General features: G+C 31.2%; 1 protein-coding gene across 1 annotated transcript in view; it reads left to right on the top strand.

The window, feature by feature from the left end:
- The window catches only part of LOC143228340 (myoferlin-like), a 134729-nt gene that overhangs the window by 91658 nt on the left and 25397 nt on the right, over window positions 1–17674 (top strand). Inside the window, 10 exon segments of the mRNA XM_076459609.1 lie at window positions 2797–2853; window positions 3395–3455; window positions 5538–5615; window positions 5777–5994; window positions 6625–6635; window positions 7014–7164; window positions 11196–11354; window positions 11356–11436; window positions 15836–15934; window positions 16389–16550. Of these exon segments, the coding sequence (XP_076315724.1) occupies window positions 2797–2853; window positions 3395–3455; window positions 5538–5615; window positions 5777–5994; window positions 6625–6635; window positions 7014–7164; window positions 11196–11354; window positions 11356–11436; window positions 15836–15934; window positions 16389–16550 (1077 nt within the window).

Below are 17674 nucleotides of genomic sequence, written 5' to 3'. Positions count from 1 at the left end.
GACCTTGACATATGTCATAGAGGTAAGAATGGAAAAGACAGACATTAGAGAGAAGAATATCATATCCTAGAAGGTTCCAACAGTAACTATGTGAGAAAGAACAAGGCTGAAGACAAATCCTTGGCCAATGTATTGAAGAACATCAACTGTAGGTCCTGAAAATTCCATTGCAATTACAGTGTAAGGCTTCAAACAGGAGAGGAATAGAGGACAAGTGTTGTCCCTTATTCTAGGGATTGAGAGTCGAAGAAGGTGTAAGGGGAATGGCTTATAACTCATGTTGAAGGAATACTGAATTTGAGAAGGCTTAGGCAATTGAGGTTAGCATTGTACTTTATTCAAAAATGTGTCAATGTGTACCGATATGTCTGGAGAAGGAGGAAATACCAAATAATCCTCAGTGTGAGAGTCATGTGTTGAGGAATGAGAAGAATAAAAAGATATGGAAGAAAGGGAAGGCAAGATAAAAATCTGATTAATCAAACCAAAAAGATATTTGGAGGAATAAACATTTTCTTCCATAGGTAAAGATGAATCTAAGCCAAAATCTGGAGATGAAAAATCCTGTCAAAGTCCTCATCCTCATTATTGTATTCAGAAAAAAAAAACACACAGAGATGTAGGGACAAGAAGATGAGGCAAATAAGATAACAAAGAATGCACAACATAATGAATTATAACATTTTCTCCAGTCATCCTCCAGTAGTCATAGACATATGCAATGTTAGTAAAACTGCCAGAATGCTAGTAGGAGGTATAATATACCATGACCTGACTGTTTGTGTGAAGTAACTACCATCAAGCAAGTTTTCAGAATAATATAATTTTTTTGTTATTGATGTAGCTTCAAATTTAAGGTCAAAACAAACATTAAAACTAGAAACAAGAAGTATTAGTAATTTGAATGCAAGCAAAAGCATATTAACACTTTTTAAAGGTAGTACCAATCTCATGAAAATGATTACATTAAAGTTAAAGAAATCCATTAAAAACTGCTGAATGTAAGAATGAACTTTATTTCAAGTGCAAATGCTTGTGGGATGTACTACACATGTAGGACAAGTTCTATATAAATGAATCCAAGTTTGAGTTATTTGGCAACAATCAAAGATGGTTTGCTTGATACTAGATAACACTGTATTGTAGTTTGTGTACAGTAAAACATAGTGAGGGATCTGTACAAGTTTGGAGGTACTTCTCAGCCAGTGATGTTTAGAATGTGCATAAAAGTGATGGTACTCAATCTGCTGACAATTACAAGCTGAAGATAATCCATCATACCATTCTTTTAGGAACACAACTTATATCATTATCTTCCAGCAAGACAATGATCAAAAACATACAATGTTTTGAAAAAATATCTTGAAAGTTTAAAGAAGCCATTGGAACACACATAACTATGACTTTGTTTGCATAGATTCCAAGTATAATATTCTTGAGGCTGAATGGACTTGTATAAAATCTGAGAAAGTGAAAAGGTGACCAAATGCTGTAATTAACTTGTAGGGAGAAATGTAAGACATTGTTATAAACTGTATGTTAACATTTAACCAACTTACAATGTTCTTTGTTAGCGAAACAGTGCATTGTACAAACTATTTTTTCTTTTGTCTTTTCTTTCATATGTGACATTTTGTGTCATTATAAAATTCGTCATATAGTTGTCATTATTTAATTTGAGTCATTCCTATATATTCCAAGTTTATTTCCATACTTGTGTTCATTATGTAATTGTTTTTAATATTTTTCCCAAATCACAGATATGTATTAATTTTGCCTCTCAATGGCACAGTGATATATCTGCTGATTTACAATACTGGATTCTGGATTTTGATACCTGTGGTTGGCAGAACACAGATAGCCTGTTGTATAGCTTTGTGCTTGATTACAAAGAAACAGAAAAGCAAAGTATTAATTTTATTGAACTTGTGTGTAATATGTGGATTCACACTTTTGTATTTTTCTAAGTTTTAGGGAAAAACAAGTTTTTTGTTTTGTCTTTTTATATAAACTTTAATAATGGGGCAAATACTAGTGAAAAGAAAGTGAAAAATGCCTCAAAACATATTAATGTGTATTTTTCAGAACATGTTCCATCATTATATTAAAATCTTGTCAACATTGTGTTAGAATTATTGCCGTATTAAAAGTTGAAACTTAGAAAAGAAATTTGATTTTTTAGAACAAAGCCACACTGGGCTACTTGCCATATGCACTGTGGTGAATTGAATCATGCTTTTAATGTTGTAAACCCATACATATATTGTTGTCCCTCAGGGGACTAGAAAAAGAAAAAATCAAAACCAATTACATTATTTTAGAATACTGTATTACTAAGAGAGAAAAATATAGATAAAACTAATCCACATTATTTTGGATTTGCATGGATTTTGAAATTTAAGAATTTATATAAAACTAACATTTTGAAATTATGGTTGTGTTGAAAAGTTACAATTTACAAAAAAAACTACTTAATATTATTTGTTTTACAGTTCTGAATTTTTATTATGAATTGTATGCTGTAGATGTTGTTAATGAAAATGAATTAATATTGTTTACTTCATACTTTGAAAATATATTTTCATATGAAGTGCATATTTTTTGAAGGATATTGAAATATTGTTTAATGATGACTAAGTTTCTTGTAAAAGTTTGGTAATGCAGTAATTTACAAAGACATTTAGAGACAAGGTTTAGTATATCACTTCCAAGAATATAATAACTTGGAACCTGGCTTATTTAAGATACTGTGATGTTATGAAAAAACTGAGTTTCAAAATTTTCAAAATATTATAGGCTAGTACTGTATGGAAAAAACTGATGCCAGAAGCAACAGGCACTTCTCAACAAAAGGTAAAAGTTGCACTACTTCATACATTTACAGGATGATCAAGAAATTGGTGCCTTATAATGTATTGCAGTATACTTAATATGACTTTATAAAGTAAGAGTTTATGTGGCTGTGTAGAAATTACCATCATCATGCAAAACTTTTGTAATCATTCAAGTTTTTAAATACTTGGTGTCAATAGTTACATCCTGTAAATGTTACAAGCCACTTGTGATGGGATGGTTTCTGTCTGTTTCTCTTTACCTGGCATATGGTCCATGACATTTAGATAATTTTTTTCGTAATCTTTAATGTAAGTCTTTAAATATAAAGATGATTGTAATGTTATGAGCAGTTTGTTGTTTTGGTGACGGCATGGGGATGGCTTTTTGTCAGGTTCTTATGATGCATGTACTGTTTGTTTTAGAAAACTATAATAGACATTTATTTTGTACACTGAGAAACTTCTTTGAAAAAGACTAATATTTTATTTAAATTAGGAAAACGTTTTTAATAATTTATTACAGAATAATTTCTCAAGTATTTTTTTCTATATTTATTTAGACTGCTGAAGAAGCTAGGATAGCTCTACTCAGCTGCCCACGCTTATTTTTAGTTTTTAAATGTGAGTTACTTTGTTAAAAAAGAGTGTATATGTATACATGTAGTCATTTAAATATATATGTAAAAACGGTTGGTTTGAGTTGAGAAAATGTTTATGTAAAGGAGCGAACAATGTTTCAACCTTCTATGTTGTTCACTCTTCTACATAAAAATTTTTCAACCCAAACCAGCCGTTTTTACATATGTATTTTTCTCTACAAGTGGGTTTTCTCATCATTACTGATTATAGTCATTTAAATTATGTATAATTCACTTATGTACTTATGAAAATTTTTGACACTAAGCATAAACCTATCAGAACTTTCTGTATGTAGCAAAAGAATTAAACAATATAGGATATTTTTAAATACACAAAATGAAAACAAATATGTAGCAGAATGTTCTGATATAAAAATTCATTTCTATGATTTTGTGTTGTTTATTTAAATTACATATGAAATAGATTTTTTGATTAACATGCAAAATCCTATAATTTGCAAAATTGTTGTTTGGTTTTAAAGATCTAATTAATATTATCAGGTTTTATGTATGGTCCATATTTTGTACAGTAGGTGTTTGTAACTTATTGGCAGTAAATTTCAACAATAAACAAACAGCGCAAGTTCAATTGTTTTACATAATCTACTGAAACAAGTCAAATGTATATACAAATGTTTGTTAAACTGTTAGTTAATCATAGTTTTATCCAGAGCTCTAAATAATTCTCTTTTTCATCACAGGCTGGTTCAGTTATTTTAGAACACAACTGGACAAGATGAATTATTCTTCCTTCTTATTTATAAAAGTTACCATCTTTTTGTTAATACAATACAGGCTGTGACAATGTCATTTTAAAATCACTGGTATAACTATTAGTTGCAACATTTGCTTCCAGAGCTTTAAATAATTGTCTCTTTTTCATCAAAGTCCACACAGTCCAGTTCAATTAATTTGGAACACAATTGACAAGTCAAGTTATTATTCTATACTCTACTATGACACTACAATCTGTGATAATTTCACTTTAAAAATTGCCACTATAAGCTTGGTTAAACTTGCAATTAGACAGTCTAGATCTATCTCTTAAACAAAATTTTAGACATGTATTTATACCCTTACAGAGGTCTAGTATGTTCTATACACTACTATACATTATAATGCAGCAATATTTAATTAAAACAATAAGAAACATTCAGAACGATATAAAACATAATTCAATAATATAACAATCAATAATTCCTAACAAGCAAACTCCACAATGTAGTTTCATAAACAGTTGTATAAACAAACATGATAAACTATAACTTCTACCAATATCTAAGTTTAATGCTCACACTGTATGAACTATCTAAATCATAACTTTTGCATTAAACGTAAGCCATCTAGAACAATTTAGTAAATTTAACAAATATTTTATTTCAAAATAATATACTTTTATGACTGATGTATAGACTTATTTTAAGATTTAGTACAGTATGATTAACAGAACAACAAATGTAGAAGTTAAACATTGTTTTTAAATTTCTTATGCATGACATAAAGTTTTATTACTGATCTATTATGGATACATGAGAGAACAAAAGATATAAAGAAATTTCAAAAGTTATTTTGTGAAATTGAAAACTTTATCGGTATTTTCTTTATAGTCTATACAAGTCAAGGTTTACCACTCAAATCTTTGCTAATTGTGAAAGTTCTATGTGAAAGAAAATTAGACAAATCTTTTGATAATAAAGTGAGATAAAAATTATCTCTGTTTTATAGTAAGTTTGTTACATAAATGATATAGCTCTTAATGTCACATACTAAGGTTTATTAGTGTGATACATAGGGAAAAAAAATTCCCTAAGTAGTTATATCTTCTATGTTGTAATTTAAAACATATTTACCTTTCCAAGAAACAGTAGTAAAAATTATGTAATTATTTTATAATTGTGTTTTTGATTCTTTCTAAATGCCATTAACAGTTTCTTTTTTTTTTTATTAACTTCAATTCAAAGCAATAGATATACTTAAACAGGTAGTTGTAAGAACCATAACAATAATTACAAATTAAGCAGGTAGTTGTAAGTACCATAATAATGATCACAAATTTTTGTTCCAGCTGCTTATAGGTTCCAGTTGAGAACATACGTTTATCAAGCAAGAGACCTGGCTGCACTGGACAAATCAGGTTTTTCTGGTTAGTACAGTACTAGAGCATAAGAATGGAAAGTTGTTTGTATGTAATATTCCAGTATTTGTGCATGATTATTCTTTTCTTATGTTTATATGCCTGAATAAGTTTTATAAATTGTACTCTCATATTTATATATAGTTGTAACTATAATATAATACTTTCAGATCCATATGCCTGCATCAGTTTCATGAACCAGAGTCAGAAAACAGAGGTCGTGACTCAGAGTTTGTGTCCAATTTGGGATCAGACACTTTTGTTTGAAGAAGTGATCTTCTATGGGGATGTAGTGAATGTACAAAGGGAGCCTCCTCCTGTTGTTGTGGAAGTCTATGACAGAGATGCATTTGTATGCGTATCAGTTTGCCTATTTATTAAGATTGTGGTAATAAGTGAATGTGTAAATTTTGAAATGCTTGATGATGCATAATGAGGAGTTTTTTGCTATAAAATATTTTCCTTGTTAATATTTGAAAAGGTATTTACCATTTCTATATGCAATTTAACTTTTCCATTTCAACTGATCATTACATATTCATAGCAGATGTTAGAGAAATGGTTTCAAATGTAATTCTTTTGCACTTACTAGTTAACTGGATGAGAAAGTACCATTATGTATAATTCAGTTAGGTAAGATAATTTTATCAGAGCACTAGTAAATATAATAATATATTAATTAATTACAGCATGTGTTCCAGCATTAAAATCATTACATCTGGAAATTTCAGTACAACAAATTCCTAAATATAATTTCTTACAGCCTTCCCAAAGTTCCTAGATGAAACCAAAGAATGCATATAACAAATTAATACAGTAGTGTAATCATGCAGCTGTAACTTTTAATAATATATTTAATTGAAATATATATAATTTAAGAATTAACAATTGATTTTAGAGCAAAATACAGTAGTATAATATATAAAAAGTTATTTGATTTTTCATAATATTTGACTGACCACCATAGTGTGATTATCATTCTGTTTGCATTTTACTTTTGGTGTTTCAATCATTTCAGATTCAGAACCAGTGATATTTATTTGTACTGAAAGAAAAAGTGTTTATATAAGCAAACTTTGTAATTTTCCTTTGAAGTACAGATGATAATGGTGTTACTAGTAAGTGTGTAAAACTGTATTTTTATAATAAATATTTACTACAACTTTCACATCTGCCAGTGTTTAGTTTTTTAATTTTTTTGGTGAATATTATATTCATGTATTATGAAAATTTTTTAATAATATTTTACAAACAACACCATAAACATACTGTAATTTCAATCAAATATTATCATTTTTCTATTATTTTCATTGTATTCAAAGCTGTTCTGTAAATTTGTCAAATATCTAATGTTTATAAATTTATGGTTGTATTAAACTAAAGTATGTAATAATTTTGATTTTAAAGGGAGAAGATGAGTTTTTTGGGTCGTTCATTAATCACCACTGCTGTACATTTGAAACCATCATCAGCCATGCCCTCCAGGTTAGCTTGGTATGATGTAATGCAGGGAAAACAGTGTGCAGGGGAAATTTTGTTATCATCTGAATTGTTTTTAGTAAGTTAATATAAAAAATGATATTACTTTAAAAAATAATAATAAATATGATTTCCAATTTATGTTAAAACACGATGAAACAGACTAAATGTGGAGATAAAAAAATTTGTGATGTTGTCTAATTATTAGAAAATATTTAAGTGATTTATGAATTCAAGTAAGATATTGAAAAAAACCTCTAAAGGATTTACCCTAAGTTTTTTTCGTTGACCTAAAAATTTGTAAATAGTCAATAATATTGCCCAATGGTTAAATCCAGTCTTAAAACTTATTTGATAAAAAACATATTCATCCTTTTTCATTATCATACATTTTTTTCAACATATTTTCTCTAATATAAAAAACTTACAAAATTTTATTAAAATTATTATTGTTGACAATAGATCTTTTCAATATTCTCTTTCCTGCTTATAAGTTTTTCTAGTCATCACCAGTCAGCTATTTACTTTTTCACTTAATTATTGTCCAATGTTTGGGCACCATTTGCTGAAATAGATTTCTGTAAAATATCCAGCATCATATATATTACCTTTAGGAACATGTTATGTAGGGACAAATAGTAAGGGAATGCTTAATTATCACTCTAGAATTAGACTTCTATAATACTTTATGCCTTGTTCATTCTGACTTGTTGAGAGCACATTTTAAAAAAATATCTGCCACTTTGGCTCTCTTTAGTGCTTTTATTTACCTTTAGTTGGGTATGAAGGCACAAAATAAAACAATAAGTAAGAATGGTTATTTGGAAGACAATTTCTGTTTTATTCTATTAAACATTTAACATTAATTATCTGAAAAATATTCAACTAGTATTGGTACTTTTAATTTACTAATATATATATATGCACACACACACTTACACTAATTTTGGAATCTATTTCTCATGCATCAGTCATATGCATCTCAATGTGTTTCTGTTTTAAAGTCTACCAAGTTAAAATCAAAAAGGAACACATTATGCATTAATAATGATAATATTTCAACATATATTCATTATCTATTTGAAAGGTAGAAGCTTTACGAATGCTTCCTTTTTTTTTCCCTCCCCCTTGGTGTGGATTCCTGTATGTGGTAAGGGGACCTCCCAGGGAAGGTTATGTTCTTTCAGTTTACCTCCTCTGGGATCTAAATATCCACCCACGTGTTTGCTGTGCATGGCAACTTGTGAAGGGGAGGCGAGGATCCTGGTGGTTTAGGGTTCCATCCCTAACACACCATTTTGGCCTTGAATTCCTGTAGATGGGCAGCCTTGGATGTTCTCAACAGGTGTTGTGGACATTGTATCTAATGCTGGTGTTTGGGTATAGTGCTCACAAAACCCTGGCGTTGCTGCAGTGTCCTTGTTTGACATTGTAGTATGTCTATTCGTAAGGCTCCATGGGGGCACCGAAATTTCCCTTTCTTTATTATGGATACTCCAATTAAAAATCTTAATCAAATAGTGAAAAAACAGTCTATAGGTAAATGACCATGTCTTGAAGATTCTGAGCAGCAAACCTTACCATCTGTGTACCACCTGTTGTACCTCATTTTCTTATATTGCATTCACTTTCAGACAAATCTTTAGAGCAATTGTCTCTCTTTTTCATTCAGAAGGGACTAGAGGGACTTGCTGGCTCTCCAAAGTCAGTAAAGAAGCTTCGATCTGGTGACATATTGGTGGAAACATCAACATCTCAACACAGTGAACTCCTCTTGCATTCAAATGCAATTGGCAAAATACCTATTGAGGTTACACCTCATGCTATAACTCAACAATAACTTCTTGTGGTGAGGGATTTGAAGAACATTCCAGAGTCAGAGATTCTCACTGGTTTCTCCACCCAAGGAGTTTCTGCAGTCAGGCGTATATCCACTCACAAAGATGGAATTATGATGTTGACCAATGTCCTCATTCTCACATTTACATCACCACATCCATCTGCCACCATCAAGGCAGGTTATCTTAATTGCAGAGTACAGCAATACATTCCAAACCCTCTCCGATGTTTCCAGTGTCAACGGTTCGTTCACTCGAAGACGTCATGACGTTGTTCCTTGACATGTGCTCATTGTGGCAAGGACCATGATGCCTACGAGTGTGAAATGGACCCTCATTGCATCAACTACAATGGCTCTTACCTGTCCTACTTTCGTTTTTGCCCTAAATAGTTGGAAGAAAAAAGGTCCAGTGTTTGAAAATGATTCATAACATTACTTATCGTGAGGCTCAAAAATTGCTGTCCACCACCTCATCTCAGACGTATGCTGCTGCACTTCATTCCACAACTACAATGGGAGTGCAGACAGATCTTTCTGTGCCCCTAAAAGAATTGTTCTCCAAACAAATGAAAAGTCTTTTGATCTCCATGGTTAAAGTTGATGAATCAACTTCAACACTTCTCTGTTCCTTACATACATTCCAACAAATCCCAAGATCCACATCCTATGGCTCCAGGTACAGGAATTTCCTCAGATACATCTTTTTCTCAGACCCCAAGATGCAAAACAATCATTCATGCTTCCATAAGGATCGGAAAGAGGAAGTTGTTCTAACTAGACTACGCATTGGTCACAGTTTTTTAACTCATCATTTTCTTTTATCTTGAACTGATGCATCAGTGTGTAGTTTGTGTAACACTCAGATCACAATAAGCCACATTTTACTTTCTTGTCATCGTTACGGCTTTCAATGACAGCACCATTTTAAACATGTTCTGTCTCTAGGTTTGTCCATAACGTTAGACAGTGTTATTGGTGATGGTGACACTGTCCACCTTGGTAATGTTTTAGTTTTTTAAAGGCCATTAATCTTTTTAATGCCATTTAAGTTTTTTAATTTATACATACACCTTTTTTAATGTGGCTCCATTTTAAGAATCACGATCCATCTAGTTTGATTTGAATTTAGAAACTGGCCATAACATTAACTTGAAACCAGAACTGGAAAGGCCAACTTCAGGTGACTAACACTGCTGTTTGAACTACCCATTAGTCATCCTGGCGAGTTATTATTGTAATTTTGCTTCATGTCTTTTAAAACCTTTTATTACTCTCCTTTTTGAAAATGGCCATAACATCAAATAACTCAGAACCAGGACTGGAAAGGCTAGCTTCAGATTACTGACAATGGTGTTTGTAGTTACCTGTTAGTCTTCCTGGCGAGTTATGATATATACAGTTATGCTACAGAAAGTCCTTTACAATTTGAATTACTGTAGTTTTTCTCTTAACATTGTAGACTTGATTGCAACATTGGTTTTATGCTTTTTGTGTGTTGTGTTTTTTAACTTTGTTTTATTTTACCTTAATTTCCTTTTATGAATTTTACTAAATTTACTTTTAACTTTTTACCAGATGTTTGGTGCAGATAGCCTAGCTCCTTTGTGCCATAAAACACTAAATCAACTAACCAACCAATATTTTTTCCCCTATGACTTTTGTCTTTTGCTATTCAGGTTTTAAGCACACCATCACAGCCTGTAGGTGCCTCTCTTTGATATAATTTGCTAGTTTGTTTTCTCATAGGTATGACTATCCTGGTAATACACAAAGTTAATTTGTTTAGTTAAACAAGTATAATTAATACAGCAAATATTTAATTTAATGGACTGTAATTCAACACCCATACAAACACACACACACTTTACTGTAAATTGAATTCATTAGTAAATATAATTTATAATTTTGTTCTGAAGGAATTGTTCAGCAACTTCTAGTTGAATTTCTCAAGTCTTCCATTGGTCAGAGGTGTCAAATGATTACATATGTGCATTTTCTAGCATACAGTTACCACTTCTTCCCCTAGTTGCTGTCTTTCAAAACAATGCTGTTTGCTGCTATTAATTGGCCAGGATGTAGTCCAACTTCATCAGCACACTTATCTCAAAGTCTGTTTATGAAAATGCCTGTTTAATAATTTATCAAATAACTTTTGAAAAAAGTGGTAAAATTATACACTATTGGCAAAAATATAAAACTTTAATCATAAGTTACTGCCTATAAAATAAATGCAAAACATATTGAGTTTTTACTCTCTTGTGCTTTTGCAGCCAGTAATTGCTGGTGAAGTGAGAACTACTGCTGATGGGGTGTGGACAGACTCTCCGGGTGGGCTGAAATCAAAGCCTGTTGGTGGAGTGTGGACAGAGTCTCCTGGTAGGCTGAAAACAAGGCCTGCTTCTGGAGTGTCATGGCAGCAGTTGGGGTAATGAAGACTGGGGGAAGGGGCTTTTGTGCTTTTTTATAGTCAGTGTACAATCTACATCTGAAATAGATAAAGCACAGATATTGGTAATGCTATCATGCTAACTTACATCTTTCATCCTGTTTGTTGTATTTTAATCTCACTATATGATTCATTGCAATTATAATGAAACTATATCACAAACTGTCATAATTACTAATGTTGACTGTTTTTGAATATTTGATTCAACCTCTTCAAAAAAAATCTTCCTTTTTTTTTGTTCTAAGAGGGACTCAAAGTCATCGTGTGAAAAGAAAAGGTAAAAAGATCAATGGAAAAATGACCAATTTTACAAACATGACCAGTCTTCAAAATAGGATACAATAAATTTTATAGTTGTGTTTAGTTGTATACTAATAATATGTAGATTTTGCAAATTCATAAAAGTCATGCTAGGCTTGTGTCTTATGAAATTTTTTGTGCATGTGTGTAAGTAGTGTTCTGAAACTTGGTAGCCATAACACCTCAAATTATATTTTAGAGATCTGTGTTATCAATGGCAGATGAATTATATCTTCTTGGTTTCTTTCTTTTCTTCTTCTGTACATTGTTTTTTGTTACCTGTCTGGAGGTATTTGCTGTTCATTTGCCTTTCTCCCAGTATTTTCAAATGTTTCTTGAAGAATATATTGATTGGTTCAACTTAGATTTTGAAGTTAAACATTGCTAGTTCTTGCAAGAACTTGTATGTAAAGACAAGACTTTAATTTTCAAGTCTTAAAAGATAACACTGGTAACAACAATTTTGTGCATAATTGATAACATCTATGTTGAACTTCTGCCACCTTGATTTATCAGACAGTCTCTCTTTTTTGCACTATAACATGTACATTTTTGCCTAACCAGTACCTGCGCATGCTCTGGTAGAAGTATACAAGGAAAATTAAATTATAAAGCACAACCTTCCATTGGTTCAACCTTACATCTTTATGTAATAATTGCTTAGTAACTTCCAACATGTTAAAGAATTTTTTGAGTAATAAATAACCCAAATTATAATATTTACCATGGTAATTTTTGATTTGGATTGTAATCATACAAGTACTACCCTCATAAAAGCTTCTACAAAAAATATTGATTACTTAGTGGGTTAAAAATACCTATTGAAGGTAAAATACTTTACTACACATTTTATATCACTCTTACAACTAATATGAAGAAGGAAATAAGAGTGATATAAAATGTGTAGTAAATTTTATATCACTCTTACAACTAATATGAAGAAGGAAATAAGAGAACTAAATATACACTGATTTTTTATTACTAATGATATCTCAATTTTAACCTGCTCTTTTGATTGTTACTTCTGTAGTTATCTCTGTCCAAGTTGATTGTACAAAGTAAATTATTCCTTATTTCATGGCAGCAAAAGGTTTCATCTTAATAATGTAAGTGGAAATCATAAGCAAATAAAACTTCACCTTAACATAAAAATATTAATCAACATCCGGAAAGTTAGTTTATCAGATATCTTAAATGATTAGTTGTAATTTAACAAATAAATTATGTTTAAATTTTTTGGGATTAGTAGAAAAATGTGTAGTGACAGTTTATCTTGAATATATTTTAAGAACATATGATTTTTATACATGCATAAAATGTAGAGTTTTGGATTACTCAGCAGTTACTAGTTAAAATTTATGCAAAATAACCAAGAGATAGACCCAGTGTCTTTCACGCTTAACCATCATTGTTGTTTAGTCAGTTTAGAGCTTACCAAAAATCATATTGCTATACTGCTGATAAACTGTATTTTGCAGAATTTTCTTGAAGACTATTTTTCTTGTACACAGCAAAAATTGTTGGTATTCAGTGGCTTAAATAGAGTTCTTGACTTCCTAGTAAATATTTTGGTACAAACTATTTGGCTAACTTCTTATACCTGGCCATCTGACAACATTACTTCCCTTTTCCTTTCCAACCATGTGAGAAAATCTTTATATGCCCCTTACATAAATCTGGTGCATGTAATCCATTAGAAGATTTCTTATCTAATCATTAGTTGTATTTTATTGAAATAAGTGGAAGTTTAAAGAATGATAAAGCTCCTGATTTGGCTAATGTTTACTCAAGGATTTGAAAGAGATTAAAGATTAAACATGTGAGCCACTTGCTTATGTTTTCTCTTTATCATTAAATGGTGGGTGGCCATGTGTCAGAAAATTAGAAGTTGGTTAATGTTACTGCTCTTTCCAAGGAAGGTGATAAATATTGTCCAAGCAATCATATACCTATTTATCTTACATCAGTGGTGGGAAGGAGTTTTGAAAGTTTGGTAAAAAAAATAGTAAGTCACTTAATAAAGTTAAAAATGTTTGTTGGATAGTCATTTTACCTTACCGATCTTCAGACATTCTGTGAAGATGTTACTGTTTATGTATATGATGGCACAAGTGTAGATTTTGTGCATCCAGAGTTTCAGAAAGTACTTCACAAGGTGCCATATAAAAAGCTTGTGTAGGAAAATTATATTTGTAGATGTGAGGGATAAATTGACTCATTGAATGGTAAACTGGCTAAATGGAAGAAATCAGCAGGTTGTTAAAAAGCGAGTCCAGTCAAATTGGGTTAATATCAAAAGTTGACTACCTCAGTGCTCAGTGTTAAAACCATTGCTATTTTTCATTTACATCAGTGACATAGATGAATAATTACTGACAGATTACTTAAGTTTGCTGATGACATTAAAGGTTTGGAGGCTGTTGTTTTATAAATGAATTTGAATTATGTGGTGAGTTGGGTAAATAAATTTTGGATGGCTTTTAATTATAATAAATCCAAGATAACACATACAAGATATCACAATTTAAATTAGGAGATTATAATATTATAGCATAGGCTAATGATTAGTCTTCATTTTAGAGTACCATGTTTAGTTTGGAGAGCCTCAAATTTTTTATCTTAAAAGTTAGAAAGAGTTCAGAGGAGGATTACTAGATTGTATATACATACACATAGTATACCTCTGTGTTATATAGGAAATAAGTTCGTGAGGACTAAGTGTGCTAAAAAGGTTATACATTAAAGCTAAATAATGAATAGAAAATCATAAGTAAACTTATGATCATTTCTCTCAATTAACTATATAATACTTTACTTTTATTTGTTGCTTAATACAACTATTGTATATTTTTTTCAGTTATTAATACGAGGGCTGTTCAAAAAATACGCGGACTGTTTGAATTGCGCGACTCCAGTTGGTTCCAGGGGAATCCGCTTGGTGTCGCTAGGTTCACACAGATCAGCTGATTATGAAGCCATTTCTCGATTGCAGATATCTTCATTTGTGTATTAGCTATGCAGTTTTAAGTGAAGTGCGATTTTTTCGTTTGGCAGATTTCAGAATGAATAACCTGAAGGAGCAACGACTTGTTATGAAATTTTGTGTTAATCTTGGAAAATATGCGACTGAAACTTTTGCTATGCTTAACACGGCTTATGGTGATGTTGCTATGAAGCGTACGGCATGTTTCAAGTGGCATGAACATTGTAAGGATGGTTGACAGTCCATTGAAGATGATGAGCGTCCTGGACGTCCTTCCACGTCAACTGACGACCCACACGTCAACAAATCAACATCCTGGTGCAGGCAAATCAACGTCTGACTGTCAGGGAGCTTGCTGAAGAGTGTGGGATATCAGTTGGATCTTGTTACGAGATTTTGACTGAAAAATTGAAGATGCACCATGTTGCTGCAAAATTCAGCCCTCAGAACTCGCGAGTTTTTGGCCAAACACTCGATTACTGTTCTTCCTCACCCCCCTACTCACCTGACCTTGCTCCTTGCGATTTTTTCTTGTTCCCCAAACTCAAAAGACCCTTGAAAGGAAGAAGATTTGAGATGATTCCCGAGATTAAGGCAAATGTGACGAAGGAGCTGGAGGACATTACAAAAGAAGCGAAGCGTACCAGGACTGTTTCAAAAAGTGGAAACACCATTGGGATAAGTGTGTGCATTGGGGAGGAGAGTACTTTGAAGGGGTCCCAGACCTGTAACTTCTAAATAAAGTACATTTTGTTTTATGACGTCAGTCCGCGTATTTTTTGAACAGACCTCGTATATATATATATATGTGTGTGTGTATACACATACACAATTCAGTCTGATAAGTATAGTAATTCTAATTCTTTTGATATGTAAAGTGTAAAGATGCATCTTGAACATTCATGGAATAAAAGATAAAATGAAATTTGAGAATTTAACATGAAAGTGTTAAGGAATTTCAAGTAGTTTGTGGCATGTGTATATATATATATATATATTATTTATACATTGATAACTGTATGCATTACACATACAGGTTTGGATGTATAATATCGAGTGTATGTTTTATTTACATTGTTGGAAGTCAGCTTAAGTGAACCACCTTATATGTGACAAGGAATGTAGTAAATGACTTCAGTGTTCATAATAGTTCTTTTATTTTTCATTTGTTTCTTTACTAGGCTGATAGTGGAGACCTACCTTTCTTACCTCCAAGACAAGGGGATTTATATGTTATACCCAGTGGTATTAGACCAGTTTTGCAAAGAACAGCTATTGAGGTAATGTAAGCCTAGCTGCTTGCAAAACTAATAAGCCTAATTATTCTAATTACTTACCATTGTAACAAATAAAAGAAGTTACATATATTGTGAATAAACGTACTTTGTTTAAGTGATCTTAGTTTAAAAATAGTATAATTGATTGCAAAAATTATTACAGTAACACAAATAAACATTCAGAATTGAATGTTATTCTTATTGAGAAACTTTCCTTTCCATATGTATATAAATGTGTGTGCATGTTTCAAAGTATTTGGAGAATTATCTAGGTTTTACTTTTGAAAGTATGATTAATTTTCAAAATGTTATCATACATAGTACATTAGTATTTTTTAAGTCCTCTGTAATAATATCAACAATCATATTTAAAAAAAAGTTTCAAGAATAATCTTTAACCAATTTTCAAATTCTTTGAAACACTAAATGTAGTATATTTTTTGTAAATTTACCCAAGGTGCTGTGTTGGGGAATACGTAACATGAAAACCTTTGAGTTCAGCCAGATCATTATGCCATCCATTCAGTTTGAATGTGGAGGAAAGATGATTGAATCTAAAACTATCAAAGATGCTCGTGTTAATCCAAACTTTGAAGAACCAATATTGTACCTGGAAATGGTAGGCTTTTCTGTTATTCTCAGATTTAATTGAATATGTGGTCATGGTATCAAAAGTGTATTCAATAAAGTTCTTAACATGCTCCTTTTGGCTTATTCAGCAATTTAATTTTTTTAACACACAATTCCTGAGTATAGTAAAAATTGCCACTGTTTCAAAAATTATAACTTGGAATAAATTTTTTTAAAACCCATTATAATATTTTTTGCTTTTTTTGCATGTAAAAATGATGAGTTAATTACTTGTTTTTGAAAGTGGCCTAATAGAAGGTGTGTGATGCAAGATATTGTACAGTTTACCAAATTATGGCAAGGTATACAATAAATTTAGTCTATTTTTCATGATAAATTGAGAATCTGTAAGGTGTTAATGCATCATACATGATAACTGGTGCAAAAAGTGCAAATACCAGATAGTGAAGTATTCTACTCGTTTTGAATATTCTTGTTGCAGGTGTGACCATGATAATATTGCTAAATTTGTGATATCAAGAAAGACTGGGAGACAAAGTTATGAGGAACATTCAGTTTTTTTCTCATTGTAACAAAATGAAGAATGTTGCAGCTGGGGAGAACCTATTGTTAATAAATGTCAAAAGTGTAGATGATTTATGTATTGCATTTGGTATTGATCAGTACTTTAGTAACATTCTCAGCATTGTAAACAGAGGTAATATGACATTGAATATTAACGATTCAAAAAGTCATGCTAAGATTAAATAAGTTATTCCTACTTTACATAAAACTTGTGTAATAGAGCTGCTTGACTTAATCAGTATAATTGATTACTTACAAAGAGTGATTACATTGATTAATGACCCATAAAGTAATCAATCAGATAACTATTAATCAATGAATATCACAAAAATAATCGAATAAATGAAATTGCAAATTTTATTATTTACTGTTTTCATTATTCCAATTATCTAAATAATCAAAATATTGCTATTATGTTTGTTGTTAAGCACAAACTCAGTAATGGATGTGAGGGGTGTATGCTTCATGAGCTGAGGGTCTTGGATTAGAAACAAATGTAAATTTTGGCAGAGTAGCAGTCAACTTCAGCTAAGACAGTTTTATTTTTCTAACAGTGTGGTTGGTCTTTGGAATGGGTTGCCTTTGGAT

Source organism: Tachypleus tridentatus, chromosome 10, assembly GCF_004210375.1.
Source record: "Tachypleus tridentatus isolate NWPU-2018 chromosome 10, ASM421037v1, whole genome shotgun sequence".
In the NCBI taxonomy this organism is placed as follows: domain Eukaryota; kingdom Metazoa; phylum Arthropoda; class Merostomata; order Xiphosura; family Limulidae; genus Tachypleus; species Tachypleus tridentatus.
Note: the sequence above shows the minus strand (reverse complement) of the source record. Positions and strands in the feature narration are given on the sequence as shown.